The following is a 24,803-nucleotide window of genomic DNA, read 5'->3' as shown; positions in this document are numbered from 1 at the left end:
AAATGTATTTGGCTAAGGTGTATGTAAACTTCCGACTTGAACTGTATATACATTGTGACACACTATTCCCAGTCTGTGAGTTCTAACGCGATTACAGAAATACACATACAGTATGCAACACACACTGAAGAAAAAGGTCTGAAGGCACAGATTGTTTTCTTTTTTTGGGACGTTTGAGTTACGTATTTAGGGTTGCAAGGGGACATTGATTTGTTTAATTGAGTGGGATGGACCAATTATGAATCAATTATAATTTATAAATTAATGTGCGTTAGTGTGTGTGTGTGTAGTACTGGGGCTGTTTTCCGGCGGCTCTGCAAACATGCACCCAGACACATTTTCAAAACTAGATAAATATGTTATCATTTATATTCAGTCCTTTTGTATGTTCCATTGTGGTTTCCTGTCTGTCAGTTTGAAAGAAAAGGTCTTCGGCAGTGGTTTAAAGTACCTAAGTGAAAATAATTGAAAGTACTATTTATATTTTTTACAACTTGTACTTTTACTCCACTACATTCTTAAAGAAAATACGTACTTTTTACTCCCATACCTTTTCCCTGATACCCAAAAGTACTCATTACATTTCGAATGCTCAGGCAGGACAAGACAATCGTTCCAATTCACCCACCTATCAATATAACATGTTGTCCTCCCTACTGCCTCACTAAACACAAATACTGCGTTTATAAATTATTTCTGAGTGTTGGAGTGTGCCCCTGTCTGTCTGTAAAAATAAATACAAAAAGAACATTGTGCCATCTGGTTTGCTTAATTTAAGGAATTTGATGTGTAGCGTTTACTTTTACTTTGTACTTTTACTCAAGTATAACAATTGAGAAGTTTTTCCACCACTTTACTTAAGTACATTTAAAACCAGATACCTTTAGAATTTTACGGAAGTCATATTTTACTGGGTGACTTTCACTTTTACTTGAGTCATTTTCTATTAAGGTATCTTTACTTTTACTCAAGTATGACAATTGAGTACGTTTTTTCCCACCGCTGGTCTTCTGATATAGCATCTCTCCATTCTGTTGCCACAAGAACATGTAGGTAATGGACCATGGATGCATGCTGTGGCAGACTGAGCATGAGAGGTCACTTGAATGAAATCGTGTGTGTTATACAGAAATCAATTTCACCAAATTTGGATAGTTTTATCTCATAGACAATCGATTATTATGTTATCAAGTCAATTCTTTTTTTTTTTATAAAGGTTCATCATTTATGTGTGGGTCTGTTCAGTTCTCATATTTCTAAAAAGCGAACACTTGCTTGTACTGTGCAACTACTGTATTTTGTTATGACCTCTTGTAAAATGTAACGTATACTACCCTCTTGTGGATAAGAAAGGCAACTACATGCTACACATCAATTTTACAGTCCCATCACTCATAATGAGAGATTGGTGTAGTAGTAGTAAGCTACATCTAGCCTCCTATTGCCTATTGAATCTGTGCAGCGGAACAGAATTGTTAGCTCCCGGATGGTTTACCAAGATTAGGCTACATCCAGAGTGGGAGTGGACTGGCACAAGCTGTTTTAGATGCAGGGCTGGCTACATCACTCTGTCTGGTCACTCCATCACACATGCAAAGGAGCAGAAAGAGGAGAGAGAAGAGGAGCTTGTGTTTTTAGGAACGCTGCCCAAGCAGGAGCTGAAACATGTTGCCAAGTATCTGTTGTGTTTTATATCAAACATAGTAGGCCTATGAAATAAATTGTATTTCAGATAAGCTGCCAACAAGTTAGTAAGATCATTTGTCACTTTAGACTAAACTATTGCCTCACATAGTACACTCGCGCTGCCCACTGAACACTCATTGAGAACAGGTTCCTCGTTCGGACTACACAATAGGGGCTATCTACAACCTAAAATGGTTATTTGGCTGTCCCCATAGGAGAACCCTTTGAAGAACCCTTTTTGGTTCCAGGTAGAACCGTTTTGGTTCCAGATAGAACCCTCTACACAACGGGCAAAAATAGTTCTACCTGGAAACAAAAAAAGGGTTCTACCTGGAATCAAAAAGGGTTCTACCTGGAACCAAAAAGGGTTCTACCTGGAATCAAAAAGGGTTCTACCTGGAACCAAAAAGGGTTCTGCCTTGAACCAAAAAGGGCTCTCCTGTAGGGACAGCCGAATAACCTTTTGGAACCCTTTTTTTCTAAGAGTATGAGGCCACATAGAGAGCTACAGTTAGTGAACAGGCCTCTACATAAACAACTACTGAGACGGTTATCCCATGACAACTGTGAAGAGAGCAAGAGAAGAGAGAGAAGAGGAAGGAAGGAGAGGGGGAGGAGTTATCTGCTTTCATATATACAGACCAAAAAAACGCAGAAGTGAGAGGTAGAGCAGAAAACGCATCTCAGACACCCAAAGAAAGAGAAAGAGAGTACACGGGAGAGAGGTGGAGAGAGAGAAAAGAAAGGCAGTCATGGCTCCTTGGATGACGACCACAACGGAGCGATATGGCATAGGTAAGTAACCCACACGTACCTGTGCAGTCCAAGTGTGTGTGTATGTGTTTGTGTGTGTTTGCTTGCTTGCTTGCAGAGGGTGATCTCCGATCGCCCTCACTTCCTCCTTGACAGGAAGTGAGCAGACCTCAGGTAACTGACTAACGTTCTGACTGTCTGCACAGACATGATAGAGAGAGATGAGGTAGAGATCACTGATAGACCTCTATGTTCAGAGAAACAAAATGGCCGAGTGCTTCAATGGCTGCATCAGCAAGTGACTTTGTGACATGAGTGTCAGGTATCACTTGACACACATGATAGCAGTTGCTCTGGCTCAACCCTGGCATGTTTCCTAATCAGAAAGACTGATTCTATCACTGTCACTTTTCATAAACATAAACATATTGATCTTCAGAGCAGGGTTTGTATTTGTTGCAGTAGTTCTACAATGCATTAGAACAGTGATTGGCCCTACGGGCTACACGCATCCCTTTTTATTTTTAGGAACTCAGTCGGGGTCTCAACTTACTATTGAGAGTTAGAATAGTAGACAACTGCTGATGCACAAGCAAATGTTTTTCATTTCACCATGCGTATTCTACTATTGTCACATCCTGACCAGTAAAGGGGTTGTTTGTTATTGTAGTTTGGTCAGGACGTGGCAGGGGGTGTTTGTTTTAGGTGTTTCGGGGTTTTTGGTTAATGTTCTATGTTAGTATATTTCTATGTTCGTTATAGTCTTTCTATTTCTATGTTTAGTTTATTGGGTTGATCTTCAATTGGAGGCAGCTGTTCCTCATTGCCTCTAATTGAAGGTCCTATTTAGTAGGGGTGTTTTTTCATGGGTTTTTGTGGGTAGTTGTTCCATGTGTAGCTGTGTGCCTCACAGGACTGTTTCTTCGTCGTTGTTTTGATTCAAGTGTTTTGTTTCGTTTTCTTCTCAATAAATAAGAAGATGAGTTTACACATTCCCGCTGCGCCTTGGTCCCATCCTTACGACAAACGTGACAACTATTCTATCTCTCAACAGTAAATTGAGACCCCGAATGAGTTCCAAAATTAAAAAAAAGAAATGTGTTAGTTAGTCTAAACGTGTAGTAATCATGGTCAAATTACAGACTGAAGCACCCCCATTGATTTTGTTAGTCGAACATTTCTCTCCACCCCATGGCAAAATGAGTAGAATTGCATGAAATTTGTTATAAAATGGCAAAATCTTCTCTCCGCCTAGGGCTATCATGGTAACCTTGTTACCGCCACGCCGGCAGTCATGAGTCATGACCCGCAGTCCAACGGCCCTCGCTAATGGCCTGGTACTCAGCACTCTATTGTCCCTCTAATCACTCTCTAAACACTTCCTGATTGAATTTGAACAACCTGAATGATGAGGACAAATTGTGTTACAGGTCCTGTTCCGAAATGGACACGTGAAAGCCTCGGACCCACGTGAAAGCCTCGGACCCAAATTGAGTTACAGGTCCTGTTCCGAAATGGACACGTGAACGCCTCGGACCCAATATGTATAAATAAACAGTTTTAACTCGTTCCGAAAGTACCTAAAGGACAACCAGACCCGTCACCTTATGCACCCGGTCCGATCCGAGTGAGGGAAGCAGCAGAAAAGCCAATTGTTTTGCTACTTTGGAGCTGTGGAGAAAAGGGAGGGAGAGAGAGAGGCACAGAGCGAGAAGCTGTAGGCTATGGGGAGGTGGAGTCTGTGTAGTGTGTGTGTGAATGTGTGTGTAAGACAGAGCACTGGAGCAGGCACAGTGGGAGAGACTGCCAACGCTGTTAACTCATGCCAGACTAACTTCTTGCTAGTTATTTATTATTCCATCCGATTACATAGTACCTGTCTTGACTGCGTCACACTGAGAGAAACTAGCTAACTACATTACTGCACTTCTCACCGTCCTACAGTTTACCTACACATATCAACAACTCCATTCAGATTATAGCCTAAATAGCAGCTTTTGGTCGTTGTAGCCTTTCTTTCACATTTCACTTTTAATTATGTCATCTTCCAATGATTAGATATACCATAACTTGCTTGGTATACAAGATCACTCTTAGAAAAAAGGATTCCAAAAGGGTTCTTCGGCTGTCCCCATAGGAGAACCCTTTCTGGTTCCAGGTAGAACCCTTTTTGGTTCCATGTGGAATCCTCTCTGGCAAGGGTTCTACATGGAACTCAAAAGGGTTCTACCTGGAACCAAAAGGGGTTCTTCAAAAGGGTTATCCTACTGGGATAGCTGAAAAACCCTTTTAAGTTCTAGATAGCACCTGTTTTTCCAAGAGTGCAGAGCAGTAATGCAAATGTCTCTCTCTCCGCTGGAAGCGCAAGGATCAGAGTGCATGCCTTTCTTGCAACTTTTTCCGAACCATCAGTATAAAGTCACATCATGTTTTAATTTTTCTAATACATTCCCAGGTTTATAGTCCTATCACAACTAAATAAATAATTCATGTTATTGTGATGGTGTAGGCTATATTAAATGGATTTATTCAACTTTTTTTCCCGAAGGCTTGCATCGGCAGCTTGTATGCGGGGAAGCCTGGAGATGCTAAACATGTTTAGGTTTATTAACAGTCAATTATTGTGAGACCGGCAGCATTTGCATGACAATTACCAGCTGACAAAATGTCATGACCGCCACAGCCCTATAGTCTCCGTCCCATGACGAAATGTGTAAAACTGCAACATTTTCTCTACATCTCAGGGCAAAATGTGTAGAATTGCAGGAAATGAATTGTAAAATGGATAAATCTTCTTTCATGTTAGATTGAAAACACAGGAAGTGTAGAAGGGAGGAAGTAGCATGAGGTTTCTGGGTGTCACAAATAGAGCAGCAGCACAGTGGTGTGAGTAGGTTTCCATTTCTAGCATCATGTGTACACAGACTTGTAAAACACCAGAACAATGGAAGACAGTGTACAACCATATTATTACTGATGAACAAGAATGTTTTATGGGCGGTATAACTATTGTTATTGGTCATATTAAAGAAGGCACACAATTCTTGACATAGTTGTACAAACATACAGTATATCCTATTTTCTTTTTGTAATCTGAAGAAGCACATATACACTGAGTATACCAAACATTAGGAACACCTTCTTAAATATTGAGTGTAAAACATGTTCGTTGTGGATGTTGCTTCAAAGCCTAACACAATGAAGTGGACAGAGCTTTCTTTCTAAGGTGACGATTCATTCAAAACACCCATATGTATTTTAGAGCTTATGCATACTACACTTGGCAGAAAAAACATAAAACAAAACCGACTAAAGATGCCTTTCGTACATAATTGGTGTAAGGTATACTCCCAAATTAAACACATTTGAGTAATCGCCTTTGAGTGTGGGCTTTATTATTATGCAAGCTGGATGGACTGGTTACTTTATGCTACACTCCAAAATGTCTACCCACAAATCTGGGAGAGAACATATAGCCTTAGGTGATGCTGTTGATTCATTGATTGTGAAGGGTGGCTTACAGTTAGCCTACAATTATAGTGCATTTGTATTTGATTTTGAATAGCTTAGTAATAGGGATTGTTCATAATTAACTGGGTGACACATTACCTTTAGCTATACAGAATATCTCACCACCGTGTGTTTCCATCTCTTCCTTTCTCTCCTTTATTCCTTTCTTGAGGGGGCAGAGGGGCTGTCAACAGTTTAGTGAAATGTGTTCTGTTTGCGAAAACATGTCACTATCGATGTTCCCCGAACAGATTTCACTTGGTTTCCCAAACTAAGCACTGGGTAGCTGCAGGAACAGGGTTGGAGAGCCCACGGCATATAGAGTTTGGGCGGAATATCACCTGTCGCGCATATGGGCCCCGGCCCCACGCATATGGGCCCCACACCGTATGACGCAGACAGACACCTCTGGAACTTTCCTCACTGTGTGTGTGTGTGTGTGTGTGTGTGTGTGTGTGTGTTTATCTGCACATGCGTGGATATGTATGGATATGTTAGTATGAGAGAGAGCATTTCTTTGTCAGTTACAGTATACAGTATATATGTGTGTGTAGCAGTGCAGACAGACAGCTGCCAGCAGGGTGCCCCTAGGAGGGCAGGAGAAGGAAGAAGAGGCGGATGAGGAGGAGGGGAGGTACTGTAAGACAAGCAATTATATTTTTTTTGGGGGGGGGCGGGTGGATATATCAACTACGAAATTTGCTGATAGAATTGGAGTCTATCAAATAACATTACTTGCATAATTTCTAATCCACTTTTTATGTATCCACTGACTACCTTCCTAATATTGAGATGCACTCCCCCTTTTGCCCTTAGAACAGCCTCAATTTGTCAGGGCATGGTTTCTACAAAGTTTCAAAAGCGTTCCACGGGGATGCTTCCATGTTGACTCCAATGTTTCCCACAGTTGTGTCAAGTTGGCTGGATGTCCTTTGGGTGTTGGAGCATTCTTTATACACACAGGGAACTGTTGAGCTTGAAAACCTCAGCAGCATTGCAGGTCTTGGCATTTACTACCAGACCCCATTCAAAGGCACTTAAGTCTTTTGTCTTGCACATTCACTCTCTGAATTGCAAACATACACAATCCATGTCTGAGTTGTCTCAAGGCTTAAAAATCCTTCTTTAACCTGTAATCCCCTTCATCTACACTGATTGTGTCACGTTCGTTGGAATGATCGGACCAAGGCGCAGCGTGAGTAGCGTTCCACATAATTTATTCGAAAGTGAAACATAGAAAAAATACAAAACAATAAAGAATAAACGAACCGTGACGACAATGCAAAAACACATAAACAATATCCCATAACCCACAAGTGGAAAACAAGCTACTTAAGTATGATCCCCAATTAGAGACAACAATTACCAGCTGCCTCTAATTGGGAATCATACACAATCACCAACATAGAAAAACAAACCTAGAACCCCACATAGAAATAATAAACTAGACTAACCCCCCAGTCATGCCCTGACCTACTCTACCATAGAAAATAAAAGCTTTCTATGGTCAGGACGTGACAGATTGAAGTGGATTTAACAAGTGACATCAATAAAGGATCATAGCTTTCACCTGGATTTACCTGGTCAGTCTATGTCATGGAAAGTGCAGGTGTTCTTAATGTTTTGTACAGTCATCGTATACACTTGTTCCCCAACAAGCAAAACAAAAATCTAACATACCCTCCCTCCCCCGAACAAGGAACATTGATTGTTTTTGTTGGCTTTAAAGTGTGGCAAACAAAAGCTAATGGTTCATTTCGGTTAGGTTTCTCTATTCTAGGGTCTCTCTACAGCATACTTTATGACCCTCTCTCTTACTGATATGACATTCATTGGCCATCTCTCTGTGTCTCCCCTAGTAACATGGAATTTCATTGGCCTTGGGGTGAAGCAGCTGTCTCTGGAGGTTGGGGACACAGTCCACATCCAGGAGACCTGCGATGGTGAGGGAGCTGTCTGAGAATGTTGTGGTTTGACTGGGAATAATGTGTGACGTAAACTGGGAACAATGGCTGTGTCTGGATGTCATTCTTTTAGCTGATTACTACTAAGACAGTTTTACAGTGTGTGTAGGTGTGTGTGCTGTGACTGGATGTGATATGTGTATGTGCTGTGACCTTGCCCTTTGTTCCCTGGTTGCAGGCTGGTATAAAGGCTACCTAGTCAGGAACAAGGATCGACAGGTAAGACACACCTGGACAGGTTAAGACAGGATAGATGCGTTGGGCGAAAGGGTGCATGTTATTTTGGCGAGGAAGTGAGCAAATAGGATTTCTATGTACTCTCTCCCTCACTCTTTATGTCTGTCCTTTCTCCCCGCTCTCTACCTCTCGCCCCCCATATCTTCACAGGGAGCATTCCCGGCCAGCATAGTGCAGCTGAGGAAGGTCATCATTGAAAAACAAGGGTGAGTGGTGTGTGTCTGTGTGTGTGTGTGTGTGTGTGTGTGTGTGTGTGTGTGTGTGTGTGTGTGTGTGTGTGTGTGTGTGTGTGTGTGTGTGTGTGTGTGTGTGTGTGTGTGTGTGTGTGTGTGTGTGTGTGTGTGCGTGCGTGTGTCAGTAATATGTGGTGTTAATTCCACAGGGACCAGGAGGTGGTGTTGTCAGCAGAGATGCCCCTAGTGAAGGAGGTGACCACCACTCTGAGGGAGTGGGGAAGCATCTGGAAACAACTCTATGTGGTAAACACCCCAACACTCTTTGTGTATATGTGTGGTATGTGTGTGTGTGCGTGCGTGCACAGATGAAGGATCTTAATTTGTGCCAGTTTTCTCCAGCAGGAAAATAATCCTGCAGCAACAAGAAATTACAATTATTCTGACATTAGTTTGACATAGTCTGACATTTTGAAGTGGAAATTACAAACTTTAGAAGCTGTTTTAAACCTTGAATACACTACTCATTTGCATTTCCTGTTGTGCAGGAAAATTCGCAGTAACAAAAGAGTGATCAAATCAAGATCCCACATCTGTACGTGTGTGTGTGTGTGCATCTGTGTGTGCATGGTGTGTGTGTAACCATTTGTCTCTGTGTGTAGGCCAATAAGAAGAGGCGTGTGGTGCAGGTCCAACGGCTGATGTGGGATCTGATGGAATGGCGTTCCCAGCTCCTGTCTGGCACGTTGCCTAGCGATGAGTTCAAGGAGCTCAAACAGAAAGTCACCTCCAAAATTGACTATGGAAACAAGTATGGCCCGTAGACTCTAACAGAACTACACTCTTAGAATGAGTGGTGACTCGAGAAACCCTGGAGTTCCTCAAGGAACCCCTGGAGTTCCTCAAGGAACCATTACTATTCAGCGGATAATATTTTCACCTTTGGTTAGTTGAGGGGGTTCTTGGAAGAACATTTAATGGTCCATTGTAGCAATGGGTTCCTCTGGAGTGGAGGCATGGCTTGGTAGGGGCATGGCTTTAAGATATATTTTTTTTTTGGGCCACCCGTTAGAGGAAATGTAATTCCTGTTCATCTGTTCTGTTGTATTGTCATCACATGTTAAGGTTGAACACTGACAGTTTTGTAGCTTCAGTGAGGGCGGTTACATGCACACAGTAATGCAACTATTGTTGATAGATTAAAATAATAGTTTGATTAAATAATTGACATGCTTTGCAAGGAGAACGAGTTCCCTAATAATTCTGTTTACGTGGACACATCTGGAATCAGGCTACCCGATTGGCACTCTGATAAATGCAGAAAATTGCCAATCAAAATAAACGCTCTATCACAGCGAACATGTTATTTTTGCAAAGTATATTTGATTCTGAGTTGGGACATATGAAGTTTGTATTTGTAAACTACTTTTAAGAAGCGTACATTCAGTTGTTTCCGAACATACTTCACTCTCACTAAAGAGGGAGGCTCTCGGCTGGTGCTAGCACATGATCAGATACACAGCTGGAACGCTGCTTAAGATGTCTACGTGTTAATCACTTGAAAGACTGCTCCGAAAACCAGTGCTTTTAATCGGCATATGATTACTTTGATTTTGACCTTAATGACGATTAAGAGAAGCACAGTATGGCGTTTACATGACTGTTACCCTCATTGACTATGTTTACATGCACACTAATAACTCGATATTAAACTGATTATGGCAGTAGGCAGATTATGCAATAGAGGTGTATGAGTTCCTCAAGAGCCTGTGCAAATCTCAAAGTTGAAATAGTTACCACTTTATTACTGTATGTAATCAGCATCGTTAATATTATTCATATTATATGTAATGTGCATAAGTATTCAAGGAACATTTTAATTTGCAGTGTACAAACTTGAAGAGGAATTACATTCACAGGTGACCAAAAAGAAATATCAGAAAAGCCATACTTCCAATAAACCATGCCTCCAATCTGATAGGCTATCACCTCTACAATATATTATTGAAAAGGTTCATAACTGAACCCCTTTCATCACAGAAAGGTTTTTCTGAGGGGTTCCTCAAGGAATCTTTCTAAACTGGAAAGGTTCCGCCTGTGTGGCAACCCAAAATGTTATTCCAGGCACCTTTACTTCTAAGAGTGTACATTATCACTAAAATAGATTATTCTCATTTGGGAAAATTCCATCTCTGCATCTGTCTGAGAGATAAACATTTCTCTTCCTCCATCTGCTCCTTCTCCTCCTTCTTCCTTCTTCCTCCTTCTACCTCCTCCACCTCCTCCTTCTTCTTCCTCCTCTTCCTTCCTCCTCCCTGTCCCCTCCAGGATCTTGGAGTTGGACCTAGTGGTGCGGGATGTGAATGGGAACATGCTGGACCCAGAGAACGCCAGTGTGATCAGCCTGTTCAGAGCCCACCAAGATGCCACCACCAAGATCAACGAACGCATCAAAGAGGAACAGGTCAGGTTTTAACAAACCTATCACAATAATAAATCTTAGCGCTATAGGTTCAGAGGGCTGTTAGAAATATTTTAGCTATTTTCACAACTGGAATTATGGGCGCAGTAGCTGGTGGTGGCATGAAAGGGCTGTGTTTTGATGAATAAACAAGTTGTTGGTGAGTTGAGGCTTGGACCCTCACTGGGCAATCAGAACATGCCCCATGGCTAAGTATATGGTTGCTTCAAGTTGGGTTTTTCTTTTTTTAATGTATTGCATTGTCAGCAACTTCAAAATTTGAATGGTAGTCTATTATAGCCTAGTTCGTTAAATAGCCTGCTCCATATTTACTAAATATGATGAATATATTTGCAGTCCGCATTGTTCTAATTTCACTGCTTCAATATGAAAATACATTCTTAAACATAGACTATAGCATTTGCACTGATATAGAGGCTAGGCCTACTGTAAATTGCAGTCTGGACATGCCAAACATAGTCAATAAGCATGAAGATTAAATTCACTAAGCTTTTGGCCTAAAAAGAGGCCTAAAAAGTCTGATCATTCTAATCAAATTCTAATAAAAACGAAACAACTACTTGTTTTAGATAGGCTACAGATGTAGGATCTCATTTTGAGCCAGTTTGCTACAGCAGGAAAATAATCCTGAAGCAACTAGAAATGTAAATTATTATGTGGATTATGATTAATGGACATTTGTGTAGGGGTTGATAACATTTTTCGTAAGGGGAAATCAAGTCGGAAATTTCAAAGTCGAAATTACAAACTTCAGAAGCCTTTTTAAACCTCAAATACACTACACGTTTTATATTTCCTGCATTGCAACAGGGTGATCAAATTAAGATCCTACATCTGTATGTCTGAAAAACAGTTACAGGCCCCATAATTGCTCCCCATGGGCTTATAGTACAGAGAAGGCAATTTGGAATATGGACTATGGAATTTATATTATGGAGAGTTTTACGCAGAACCAAACTTTTCACAGGAGCTAGATAAAGATCCAGTGTAAAGAGAAAGGGGGAATGTCCACTCACCTTTATGCTGCTCGCAAATGTAATGTTTATAAACATTTAACGGATCGTATTTGCACTTCTCCAGATTGCACTGCATTCGAGCCATGACATGGGCAGTGAATATTTTTTTCATAAGTTTGGTTTTTAATGAAATTAAACAAAAAACAGTCAGTATTTTTTCAAACCAACAACAATATTTCTAAGTACGATCGGGTCAGAAACATGATATCATTAAAAGCTTCTCTCGTTGCATGGCACTGTGGGGCCTAAATGTCTTTACGCATGACATTCACACGTCTATACAAAATTCTAGGTTCCTATCAATTGTATCGTTGCCCATGTGCAAGGCTGATTCAAAACAAATCTGCCGTTGAGATGGCATTATAGGATGACTGAATAGGAGCGCGCATCTTCGGTAATCGGACAAGGGGCACTCATCGAACATGGGGATGAATAACCTACTTGAACAATCGAAATGAAGTATACTGGTGTGAATGTGAATTGTGAATAATGGAAAAGTATGAGGGCAAAAACCTCTAAAATATTTCAAAACATTCTCAGTAGACCATTTAAAACCCAATTAACCATAGGCTACATGGCTAATGGACATGGATAAAAAAGACACACCTACTGTATACGATGCCGCTAAACCAGCCTTGATTAAGGGAAGGGTAGGCTACGCTTGGTTTTTAATCAAATTAAATAAAATGGGGGGGGGGGGGGGACCCAGTCATTTTTTTATGGTTGTAAATATGATATTCACCTGCACAAAATGCACATCTCTCTTCCATGGGCACTGTGCGTCATGGCTGGATAGGCTGCGCTTCCGCTCTCAAAATCCATGCCATTATCAACTGGGTTACGGTTAAGTCCTGTTTTTCTGTGGATCTAAAAACGTCCAATTAGCGCTGCATAAAATGGTGGCTTGCGCATGTTTTTAAGGACACACCTCAAATATTGCCACCCCTCCCACCTCAGCACAAGGGAGCTGATGTTAGACAGGTAAATTGCCAAACCTGGCGTTAGAGCTGGAAAATGCCAGTGCACCCGTTTTTACATGACGAAATTGCAAGCTAACGTGCCTTTGACACGTGCGCCTCCTTAGCCATAGCAGAATATAGAGCCCAGAGAGTAAGAAAGAAACAAAGACAGAGAATAAGGGAAAGTGGGGAAAGGGTTGAAGAGGTGGAGTTACAGAGATTGGGAGAAAAGTGTGGATGAAGTAAGATTGAGAGAGTTGAGAAAGTAGCGATAAAGAGAATAGAAAGAAGACATTGGTCAGGCACCATATTTGATATCCAAGAGTATAGGCATAGTCAACAAGCCCCTTACGTTTAAGTATCTCTCTCACCCCCCCCCCTCTCTCTCTCTCTCACCCCCTTTCTCTCTCTCTCTCTCTCTCTCTCTCTCTCTCACCCTCTCTCTCTCTCTCTCTCTCTCTCTCTCTCACCCCCCCCTCTCTCTCTCTCTCTCTCTCTCTCTCTCTCTCTCTCACCCCCTTTCTCTCTCTCTCTCTCTCTCTCTCTCTCTCACCCCCCCCCCCCTCTCTCTCTCTCTCTCTCTCTCTCTCTCTCCTCTCTCTCTCTCTCTCTCTCTCTCTCTCTCTCTCTTCTGTAGTCCAACGTTCAGACGGGCCACTCGGTAATCTCGGCCCGGATCCAGTCCTCCCCCACTCACAGCCTCTATGTCTTCGTCCGGAACTTCGTCTGTCGGATCGGAGAGGATTCTGAACTCTTCATGTCCCTATACGACCCCAACAAACAGACCATCATCAGGTCTCTATCTAAACATCCCTCTATCCAGTTCTCTTTTTACATCTATCTTGTGCTTCTGTCTCCCTTCCTCCCTCTGCCTCTATTTATTTCTCTCTCCTCTCTCTCTCCCACTCTCTTTCTCCTCTTACCCCACTTTCCATATGTTTTTATTCCTGTACTGCGGTGCACTGTACTGTGGTGTACTGTGCTGTAATGTGCTGTGCTGTGCTGTACTGTAGCGTAGCACTTGTCATAGAATGCTGCACAGAGAATGCTGCACAGAGAAAGGCAGAGTTTGACTGACACCAGTGATGATGATGATGGATACCTGCCTCTCTCATTCTCACTACTTTTCTCTTCCTCTCCTCCTCTTATTCCCCTGGCACCCTGTTCTCAATATGGTCGCAGTCTAATGTACTGTACATACTATTTCATTATCAACAGGGTAATGCAGAACATAGAGAAGCAGAGCTTGACTAACAGCTACTGGCGATAGCTGTCTATCACTGTCAAACAGACCGATCTATACTCCTCTCCCTCCTTTCTCATCCAGACCAGAGTATTACCGCTGGGAGGTTACATTCTCCATCATGCCCACAGTGTCTGTCGAACTGGGACAGGGGTATTTGTGGAAGGTGTGGGCTTTGGATGGCTCGGCAACATTTCCCCCAATGTGCACGTAGAACAGATTGATAGGAAGTCACCGTCGACCTCTGCTGGACAAGAAAAGTTATATTTAGGAGAAACGTTTTGTTGGAAGAGCTGAAAGCAATGGATTAACAATTATTTTTGTTTATGTCCCCCCCCCAAAAAAATGTTTTAACATGTGCATTCAATGCATTTGTATTCTTATTGAGGGTTTATTACGTGTTTATAAGACATGTTCTGTTAACCCTTTCCATATACCCCCCCCCCCCCCCCCCCACCCACCCCACCCCCCTCCTCCAGTGAGAACTACCTGATCCGCTGGGGCAGTAAAGGCTTTCCTAAAGACGTTGACATGCTGAACAACCTGAAGGTTGTCTTTACAGTAAGTCACCACCAGGGAGCACTGTTTGATGCCGAAATGATTCCGTATCCCAAGTTACTGAGGTAGCCACCATCATATTGTTTAGGTCAGTGGCTCTCAACTGGTTTTGCCTTGGGACCCCCGTGTTATTTCGATTTCTCCTCCCTCCGCCCCTCCAGGACCTGGGGAATAAGGATTTGAACAGAGAGAAGATCTACCTGATCTGTCAGATAGTGAGAGTGGGTCGTATGGAACTGAAAGAGACTAGCACCAAGAAGTGTACCCAGGGCCTCCGCAGGCCCTTTGGAGTGGCGGGTAGGTACTATGGCAATAGGGTCAGTGGGCAGTGTTAACAAGATTTTTGAATTGGGATCCACTGACAGTGCTCACGGCTTGACATACAGTACATTCAGATTTTTTTTACTTAGCTGGATCACAGAAAATGTAAAAGAGGCAATTCTTTTCTTCTTCTCTGCAGTGATGGACATCAGTGACATCATCAAAGGAAAGATAGAGTGTGACGAGGAGAAGCAGTATTTCATCCCGTTCGTTCCGTGAGTCCTGCCTCCTTCTCCCTGTCCTCCTCTCTCCCTCCATCCCTACCTAGTTTAGTGATTGTAATGTAGTTGAAATGTTGTTAGTTTGGAATGTTTTTTCCCCTCATTTTTTTTTGGGGGGGGGGGAGTATGTAGTTGAAATGTTTGTGTGTGTGTGTGTGTGTTAACAGGGTTGTGGCAGAGAATGACTTCCTCCACTCCCTGCTGAACAAGGTGACAGTATCGCGAGGAGACAGTGGAGGACAAGGTAGTACACACCCCACAGAGTAGCCTAAATGACCACTTCATGGCTGATGTCTCTACTGGCTGTTGTTATTACAGTACTATTACCGAATGGACTCTTCACACTATTCCAACGACTTTATTATCAACGCTTGCCCCCCTTCCTTCCTCCAGGTCTGTGGGTGACGATGAAGGCCCTGGTAGGCGACATCGTCCAGATCCGTAAGGAGTACCCCCACCTGGTGGACCGCAGCACGGTGGTGGCCCGTAAACTGGGATTCCCAGAGATCATCATGCCGGGTGACATCCGGAACGACATCTACTTGACTCTGTGGACCGGGGACTTTGACAAGTACAACAAGACCACCCAGAAGAACATGGAGGTCATCATGATGGTGTGTGACGAGGAGGGCAAGGCCGTGCCGGTGAGTTGGGGAGGACACGGTGTGTGTGTGTGTGTGTCACACCAAATATAAAAACTCTGTCACACAAATAGAACATCTCCTCACACTAACAATATTATACCCATAGTCACCTGGAAGTAGCCAAGAAGGGATACTGTTTCAGCACTGTATCATACTTTGTATTTCATATGTCATCTACTGTTTAGGGTTGTTGGGTTGGATGTATCTAGGTGGATGGGAGTTGGTTGAATTGATTGTCATCTCTCTCTTTCTGTCGCCTCTCTCTTTCTGTCGCCTTTCTTTCTGTCATCTCTCTCTTTCTGTCGTCTCTCTCTTTCTGTCGCCTCTCTCTTTCTGTCATCTCTCTCTTTCTGTCGTCTCTCTTTCTGTTGTCTCTCTTTCTGTCGTCTCTCTCTTTCTGTCGTCTATCTGTCATCTCTCTCTTTCTGTCGTCTCTCTCTTCCTGTTATCTCTCTCTTTCTGTCATCTCTCTCTTTCTGTCGCCTCTCTCTTTCTGTCATCTCTCTCTTTCTGTCGTCTCTCTCTTTCTGTCGTCTCTCTTTCTGTCGTCTCTCTTTCTGTCATCTCTCTCTTTCTGTCATCTCTCTCTTTCTGTCATCTCTCTCTTTCTGTCGTCTCTCTCTTTCTGTCGTCTCTCTCTTTCTGTCATCTCTCTCTTTCTGTCATCTCTCTCTTTCTGTCGTCTCTCTCTTCCTGTTATCTCTCTCTTTCTGTCATCTCTCTCTTTCTGTCGTCTCTCTCTTTCTGTCGTCTCTCTTTCTGTCGTCTCTCTTTCTGTCGTCTCTCTCTTTCTGTCGTCTCTCTTTCTGTCGTCTCTCTTTCTGTCGTCTCTCTCTTTCTGTCGTCTCTCTTTCTGTCGTCTCTCTTTCTGTCGTCTCTCTCTTTCTGTCGTCTCTCTCTTTCTGTTATCTCTCTCTTTCTGTCGCCTCTCTCTTTCTGTCGTCTCTCTTTCTGTCGTCTCTCTCTTTCTGTCGTCTCTCTCTTTCTGTCGTCTCTCTTTCTGTCGTCTCTCTTTCTGTCGTCTCTCTCTTTCTGTCGTCTCTCTTTCTGTCGTCTCTCTTTCTGTCGTCTCTCTCTTTCTGTCGTCTCTCTCTTTCTGTTATCTCTCTCTTTCTGTCGCCTCTCTCTTTCTGTCGCCTCTCTCTTTCTGTCGTCTCTCTTTCTGTCGTCTCTCTCTTTCTGTCGTCTCTCTCTTTCTGTCATCTCTCTCTTTCTGTCGTCTATCTGTCATCTCTCTCTTTCTGTCGTCTCTCTCTTCCTGTTATCTCTCTCTTTCTGTCGTCTCTCTCTTTCTGTCGTCTATCTGTCATCTCTCTCTTTCTGTCGTCTCTCTCTGCCTGTTATCTCTCTCTTTCTGTCATCTCTCACTTTCTGTCTTCTTTCTCTTTCTGTCGTCTATCTGTCATCTCTCTCTTTCTGTCGTCTCTCTCTTTCGGTCGTCTCTCTCTTTCTGTTATCTCTCTCTTTCTGTCATCTCTCTCTTCCTGTTATCTCTCTCTTTCTGTCGTCTCTCTCTTTCTGTCGCCTCTCTCTTTCTGTCATCTCTCTCTTTCTGTCGTCTCTCTCTTTCTGTCGCCTCTCTCTTTCTGTCATCTCTCTCTTTCTGTCGCCTCTCTCTTTCTGTCATCTCTCTCTTTCTGTCATCTCTCTCTTTCTGTCGTCTCTCTCTTTCTGTCGTCTCTCTTTCTGTCGTCTCTCTTTCTGTCGTCTCTCTCTTTCTGTTATCTCTCTCTTTCTGTCATCTCTCTCTTTCTGTCGCCTCTCTCTTTCTGTCGCCTCTCTCTTTCTGTCGTCTCTCTTTCTGTCGTCTCTCTTTCTGTCGTCTCTCTCTTTCTGTTATCTCTCTCTTTCTGTCATCTCTCTCTTTCTGTCATCTCTCTCTTTCTGTCATCTCTCTCTTTCTGTCGTCTCTCTTTCTGTCCTCTATCTTTCGTCTCTCTCCTTCTGTCGCCTCTCTCTTTCTGTCATCTCTCTCTTTCTGTCGCCTCTCTCTTTCTGTCGCCTCTCTCTTTCTGTCGTCTCTCTTTCTGTCGTCTCTCTTTCTGTCGTCTCTCTCTTTCTGTTATCTCTCTCTTTCTGTCATCTCTCTCTTTCTGTCATCTCTCTCTTTCTGTCGTCTCTCTTTCTGTCCTCTATCTGTCGTCTCTCTCCTTCTGTCGCCTCTCTCTTTCTGTCATCTCTCTCTTTCTGTCGTCTCTCTCTTTCTGTCATCTCTCTCTTTCTGTCGTCTCTCTTTCTGTCGTCTCTCTCTTTCTGTCATCTCTCTTTCTGTCATCTCTCTCTTTCTGTCGTCTCTCTTTCTGTCGTCTCTCTTTCTGTCGTCTCTCTCTTTCTGTCGTCTCTCTCTTTCTGTCGTCTCTCTCTTTCTGTCGTCTCTCTCTTTCTGTCGTCTCTCTCTTTCTGTCGTCTCTCTCCTTCTGTCGTCTCTCTCTTTCTGTCGTCTCCCTCTTTCTGTCGTCTCTCTCTTTCTGTCGTCTCTCTTTCTGTCGTCTCGCTCTTTCTGTTATCTCTCTCTTTCTGTCATCTCTCTCTTTCTGTCGCCTCTCTTTCTGTCGTCTCTCTTTCTGTCGTCTCTCTCTTTCTGTCATCTCTCTCTTTCTGTCGCCTCTCTCTTTCTGTCGTCTATCTTTTTCTGTTATCTCTCTCTTTCTGTCATCTCTCTCTTTCTGTCATCTCTCTCTTTCTGTCTTCTCTCTCTTTCTGTCGTCTCTCTCTGTCGTCTCTCTTTCTGTCGTCTCTCTCTTTCTGTCGTCTCTCTCTTTCTGTCATCTCTCTCTTTCTGTCATCTCTCTCTTTCTGTCTTCTCTCTCTTTCTGTCGTCTCTCTTTCTGTCCTCTATCTGTCGTCTCTCTCTTTCTGTCGTCTCTCTCTTTCTGTCGTCTCTCTCTTCCTGTCGTCTCTCTCTTTCTGTCCTCTCTCTTCCTGTCATCTCTTTCTTTTTGTCATCTCTCTTTCTGTCTGTCCTGTAGAACTCTATCTGTCTGGGAGCCGGGGATCGGCCGCTGAATGAGTACAGATCTGTCATCTACTACCAGGTCAAACAACCACGCTGGATGGAGACATTCAAGGTCAGTGTGTGTGTATGCGTGTGGGTGTTTGATTATCTAGTTGTTGTATGCTTGTGCATGTTGATCAACTGTTGCTCTCTGTGTATACTACTATGCATAGTCTGTTTAATATGTGGTATTGTAGGGCCCTGGTTTTGTGCATTCATGTGACATTGCAAGATTTCATCCTGTATTTTGAGCCTTATCCAGAAAGGATAATTACACCAAAAATGAAAGCAATTGTCTGAGGATGGTGCTGGACCATCTGCCATATAAAGAAACTGGAAGGTTTGAGGAAAAAGTTTGAAATAAAGGTTCAAATCCAGGCATGTCACATGATTGCGCAAAACACAGGGCAATAACAGAAGATGTAATGTTGTCCTACATCCTGTAGGTGGCCATCCCTCTGGAGGAGATGCATAGGAGCCACCTGCGCTTCATGTTCAGACACCGCTCCTCTCAGGAGTGTGAGTACACCCAACTCTGGCCTCCCATATCCTCCCATTGCATCCTTACTTCCTTAACCACTGAGCTGATTGGACTGGAGGGGTGAAAGCAATGTGACGAGGGGGCAAAGTCATTGCATTCCTCTACTAAATGAATTATCTTCGGTCTGTTTCCCCCCATCGCCTCTCTTTCTGTAGCTAAGGATAAGAGTGAGAAGAACTTTGCCATGGCGTTTGTTCATCTGATGAAGGCGGATGGAACAGTGTTGCAGGATGGACTTCATGAACTGGTTGTCTTCAAGGTCAGAACTGAATCGACTCTGATTCACATAACTACAGAACCACGGAAACAACTCACATTCATATGGAGAAATGAACCAGTACAGATTCACAGTCAAATAGCCAAGGGAACTGAATTATTATTGATTCACAGCTGACAGAACTGGAGAATTGAAGCACGTCAGAGTCATAGCCAAATCACCAAGGATACTGAATGATTATCAATTCACAACTGACTGAATAGGCTAAACTAAGTCATTGTAGATTCACTGCCAAATGAACTGGAATTATTGATTAAGTGCCAAATTGAATGAAAATGAATTACTGTTCATTCACTCACTCCCAAACTAAACTGTGGCCTCTACTCGCTCCCCCCCCTTCTCTCTCTTAGGGGGACAGTAAGAGGATGGAGGATGTGAACTCGTACCTGTCCCAGCCCGCTACGCGAAACCAGGGTGACGTTCCAAAGGGGGGGACACTGAGTCGCAGCAGTGTTGGAGGCCTGTCTGTCAGCTCCAGAGACAGCTTCACCATATCAACCCTCGTCTGCTCCACCAAACTCACCCAGAACGGTGAGTTCTCACCCACTCACCCAGAATATGTATGTGTGTGTGGGGGGGGGGACGACGACAACGACTCAGAACAGACTGAGTATGTTCTAGATGGAACAATGTGGGAGGGATGTCATAGTTTTGTCCTCCACACACACACGCACGCGCGCACGCACGCACACACACACACACACACACACACACACACACACACACACACACACTTCCCCCATACACAGTCATGGTCTTGCCGTACAGGTGCTGTGTAACAGCTGTTGGTGAGGAAGACAGTCCATCATTGTAATGATCACTGTGCTGCAGTATTAATCACCAGTCCAGATGCAAGTGCTTATACCATTTTTTTAAACACAAACACAGGCAAGCAAGGACACACACACAAACACACAGCGTCATGCTGGGGAAAAGTTTCATACATGGAGGCCATTGAAATGTTCTCCTAGCGAGCAGTTTTAATTAAAAACAACACATTTGATTAACAAACAAGCTGTAAAATATTGTCAAACCAGCATTTGCCAATTCTTTGTTTTTGTTAACCATACCTTATAAATGCCACGAAATGTTACAACTAGCCCAAACTAACCAAAACGCTAATATCGCTAGCTAGTTCAACTTTGGCAGCTAGCTATATTAGCAATGTCGCTAACTTTCTTCTCTTTGAAAGACACTAGAGATCTATTATTTACTTAGCGATTGCAAAGTACCTGGGCCAAGCGGTTGCTTCCGCTGAGTTTATGGACAGGAAAGACTTCAAGAATGGGGTGGGTGGTTTGCTCCACCCCACAGGCACTTAGGGGGCTTACTTTTTATGCCCCATCAGTGGAGGTTGGCGAGGCATGGGCCGTGGCCAGTCCTGAACCTATTGAGGGTGGACCATTCCTTCCTGGGGAGGTTGAAACCAGGGGGCTGTTGTGACGGGTTACTGATCGGGGTGCTTATTTGCCAGGTCGAGTGACTCCCATTCTTGTGTCCCTTTTTGTTGAAGTCGTCAGTGGGTGGGTCTTTCCTAATTGGCCTTCCTGCGGGGAGGCTTATCTTCGGTGGGTTGAGGAGGTCCTCGCGGAGCGGTAGGTGTGGGGCGTTGCAGACTTTTTCAATCGTTTTGTGGGTAGTTTTGAGTGGAGGGGGGGGGATGTTTGCCAGGACAGGAAGCCAGGGAAGTAGGGTGGATCGTAGTGTTCCATGGTGGTGTTTATTTGTGTATCAACTCTCTCTGTGTGTGTGTGTGTGTGTGTGTGTGTGTGTGTGTGTGTGTGTGTGTGTGTGTGTGTGTGTGTGTGTGTGTGTGTGTGTGTGTGTGTGTGTGTGTGTGTGAGTGTGTGTGTGTGTGTGTGTGTGTGTGTGTGTGTGTGTGTGTGTGTGTGTGTGTGTGTGTGTGTGTGTGTGTGTGTGTGTGTGTGTGTGTGTGTGTGTGTGTGTGTGCGTGACGACCTTGACCAAACAGAGGCACAGTAGAGAATGAGATTGCTAGTGCTGAGGTATGAAGGGGGGTGGTAGCAGAGCCCCATGTTCAGCCATGCTTTGTAAGAAACAGATGTAGACTAACAGTGAAATGCTTAACGTGAACTAACTCTCTTTTGTACATCGCGCTGGTCCATACGATTGACTTTATTTTAGTGACCAAAAAACACGATACTTCCAGGTCAACTGTAATATCAATACCGTTGTAAAGCACAATTTCTCCCCTTAACAACAAAATCAATGACGAGACCTTCATGATGCCCATCTTTGCATGATTCAAGAAGGCAATGAGCTCCGTCGGGTCTTTTTTCAAAATGGCGGGTGGGGAAGCGGAACCTATTGCGTGATAGTGAGAAGGAGAGTTGTCGTGTGGGGAAACGGATTTTTTTCACTCGATCTGTCCAACGTATCACCTTATCGCCTCTAAAATGTAAATAAAACACTATAAAGAGTTTATATAATGTGTCATTACATACCTATTTGAAGGTTTGTGTCGAATTTGAATCGGGTTTTTAGGGCGGTGCTAAAGTGATCTTCAGAAGTAAACAGTGGCTTTTGAGAGTCATGATAGCTTGCAGTGATGACGCAAAAAATGACTTGGTATCCCCCCTTACACTGTCCCTGTCCCTTTCTTGTTTTTAAACGGTGAGAGAAGTGCTACACCTGGTGGAGAGAGAGGCTGTAAGACAGAATGAGTTGCTTTATGCGTGCTGTACGTTACGCCATGACACATCAGGCTATAACGTACAACGTCGGAGGGGTCAGTTTTTTCTACTTTTCTCCAATACTATCGGACCATTACCATGTCAATCAACGCTTGAAAAGAAACTTAGTTCACACCCCAGATTTTGATGTCAACACAGTTGCTACAGACCCATTAGTTTTCTTTGCAGCCTCGTTTGAATATCGCGGTTGCGCACGTTCGTACGGAATGGGGTTAGCGTACGTTACTTACGGGACCTTCCCAACAATGCAGAGATAAAACTCTAAATATTATAAAAACAATTATAACTCAAGGAATAAATACACAATGAGTAAAAATAACATGGCTATATACATGGGGTACCAGTGTCGAGTCGATGTGCAGGGGTACAAGGTAATTAAGGTAGCTACTGTATGTATCTATACTGTAGGTAAGGGTAAGTGACTAGGCAACAGGATAGGTCTAAATGCATATTCCCATGGAACTGAGATCAAATTATTGGCATGCATATGCAGTTGAGATGTTTCAGCGCTAAAACGAGAAGTAGGCTAATATTATCCACGATTGACAGATAGCGTATTTTGAAATTAGGTATGCCCAATTTAGTGTTTGAGGGTTTTAAAAATGGAAACATTTATTGAGACAATATGTGTGGGCATAGGCAGACATTGCATTTGAAGGATGCATTTTATGCATATTCTTAAATGACAATAGGCTACTTCTGTCGGTACAAACTTGATTGAGAAATGACGTTAAAAAATGTGGGTGCTCCGGCACCAAAACAAAACAGCACTACACCACTGCAGCTAACTGAAGTTCCTGTGCTTAGGTTATTAGGATTCAAGCCCCCAGAACAACGAATGATTGATTCAATGATTGTTGCGGGTGTGCTGGCTGGGTTATGGTGAATCAATGACAGGTAGGTGGATGGATTGATGGATGTTTTTCTTCTTCTTTCTCCTGCTCAGTGGGTTTGCTGGGCCTACTGAAATGGAGGACTCGTCCTGAGCTCCTCAAAGAAAACCTGGAGAAACTCAAGCTCATCGACGGAGAGCAGGTTGTCAAGGTGTGTGTTGTTCGAGTGTGTTATTTGTGTTTGTGTGTGTGTGTGTGTGTGTGTGTGTGTGTGTGTGTGTGTCATCTTATGGACTCTTCTCCCCTCCCTGTGTAGTTTCTCCAGGACACTCTGGATGCTCTGTTCACCATCATGATGGAACACTCCCAGACTGACGATTATGACATCCTAGTGTTCGATGCCCTGGTGAGTGTGTGTGGTGTGTGTGTTCTTGTCTTTGTCTGGTATTCTCTGTCACTCTTGTACCTGTTCTTTTCTCTGTCTGTCAGTCTGTCAATCTCTGTCCTTATGGCTCTGTCATTCTCCTTCTGAATAAACATGTCTTCCTGCTTGTTGCTTGTCTGTGTGTCATTTTGCCAGTGAGGCACATCTCTCTCACCTTATCAACGTGTCTCTCTCTCTCTCTCTCTCTCTCTCCTCTGTCTCCTCTCTCTCTCCTCTCTTTCTCTCTCTCTCTCTCTCTCTCTCTCTCTCTCTCTCTCTCTTTCTCTCCTCTGTCTCCTCTCTCTCTCTCTCTCTCTCTCTCTCTTTCTCTCCTCTGTCTCCTCTCTCTCTCCCCTCTCTCTCTCTCTCTCTCTCTCTCTCTCTCTCTCTCTCTCTCTCTCTCTCTCTCTCAGATCTACATCATTGGCCTGATAGCAGACAGGAAGTTCCAGCATTTTAACACGGTGTTGGAGGCCTACATTAAACAGCACTTCAGCGCCACGCTGGCCTACAAGTCAGTACTACTTCCTGTGTCCAACCCCTCCTCTTCCTCTCCGCCTGTCTGCCAGTCTCACTGTCTCTCAGAGGCAGCCTCAGGAGTGGCTGAACTCCTCTTTCACATTGATAGTCAGACTGGGGAGGTGAACCAGCAAGCCCTATCGATAATGACTCATCATGCCACAGTCATAGTGATATTTCCACAGGAGATGACGTACACATTGATTTTCCACTGTTGAGTGACAGTGCATATACAGTATGTCATCATTATCACAATGGTTCCAGATGATGGTAGGCCTCATGGTGGTGCTGGGTGAAGAAGCTGTGCTGATGCTGGGTGTTGTGCATTAATCGTGTGTCATTGTGAATGCTGTGCGCCTGTAGGTCTTTAAGTAAGTAGCCAGAACGGCTCATAGGACCTGTGCCTGTAGGTTTGCAGTAGAAGTCAATGGACGGATAAGCCAGGATAAGGTGGATTACTAGACTGTGGTACTTTACTCAAGGCTGGCCAGAATACTTATACTAGGCTCACTGAGTCTTAACTTCAAAACCCCCTGGTTTACCTTCGCCTCTGCTACTCAATTCGATTTCAATTGCTTTATTGGCACGACGTAACAATGTACAAATTGCCAAAGCAATATGTACTCCCTCTCTCTCATTCTCACTTTATCCCTCTCTCGTTTTCTCTTGACGTCTCTCCCTGTCGCTCTCAAAATCACCCACTCCACCTCTCCCTCTCCTCTCTCTTTCTCTC

General features: G+C 43.5%; 1 protein-coding gene across 2 annotated transcripts in view; it reads left to right on the top strand.

Moving 5' to 3' along the window:
* The first annotated feature begins 2,279 nt into the window (after positions 1 to 2,279).
* Positions 2,280 to 24,803, top strand: part of LOC115173846 (dedicator of cytokinesis protein 2) — a 153,347-nt gene continuing 130,823 nt past the window's right edge. For both annotated transcript variants that reach the window (XM_029732302.1, XM_029732296.1), the window contains exons 1-20: positions 2,280 to 2,481; positions 7,809 to 7,892; positions 8,092 to 8,132; positions 8,301 to 8,356; positions 8,533 to 8,629; positions 8,986 to 9,134; positions 10,652 to 10,787; positions 13,418 to 13,575; positions 14,503 to 14,584; positions 14,743 to 14,878; positions 15,042 to 15,117; positions 15,291 to 15,367; positions 15,517 to 15,767; positions 18,737 to 18,835; positions 19,209 to 19,281; positions 19,459 to 19,562; positions 19,931 to 20,111; positions 23,241 to 23,338; positions 23,444 to 23,533; positions 23,965 to 24,065. In XM_029732302.1, the coding sequence (XP_029588162.1) occupies positions 2,439 to 2,481; positions 7,809 to 7,892; positions 8,092 to 8,132; positions 8,301 to 8,356; positions 8,533 to 8,629; positions 8,986 to 9,134; positions 10,652 to 10,787; positions 13,418 to 13,575; positions 14,503 to 14,584; positions 14,743 to 14,878; positions 15,042 to 15,117; positions 15,291 to 15,367; positions 15,517 to 15,767; positions 18,737 to 18,835; positions 19,209 to 19,281; positions 19,459 to 19,562; positions 19,931 to 20,111; positions 23,241 to 23,338; positions 23,444 to 23,533; positions 23,965 to 24,065 (2,132 nt within the window). In that variant the 5' untranslated portion in view covers positions 2,280 to 2,438. The remainder of the gene's footprint in view (positions 2,482 to 7,808; positions 7,893 to 8,091; positions 8,133 to 8,300; positions 8,357 to 8,532; positions 8,630 to 8,985; positions 9,135 to 10,651; positions 10,788 to 13,417; positions 13,576 to 14,502; positions 14,585 to 14,742; positions 14,879 to 15,041; positions 15,118 to 15,290; positions 15,368 to 15,516; positions 15,768 to 18,736; positions 18,836 to 19,208; positions 19,282 to 19,458; positions 19,563 to 19,930; positions 20,112 to 23,240; positions 23,339 to 23,443; positions 23,534 to 23,964; positions 24,066 to 24,803) is intronic.

This window comes from Salmo trutta, chromosome 3 (genome assembly GCF_901001165.1).
Source record: "Salmo trutta chromosome 3, fSalTru1.1, whole genome shotgun sequence".
In the NCBI taxonomy this organism is placed as follows: Eukaryota; Metazoa; Chordata; class Actinopteri; order Salmoniformes; family Salmonidae; genus Salmo; species Salmo trutta.
The sequence above is the reverse complement of the archived record's forward strand: the minus strand, read 5'-3'. Positions and strand labels throughout refer to the sequence as shown.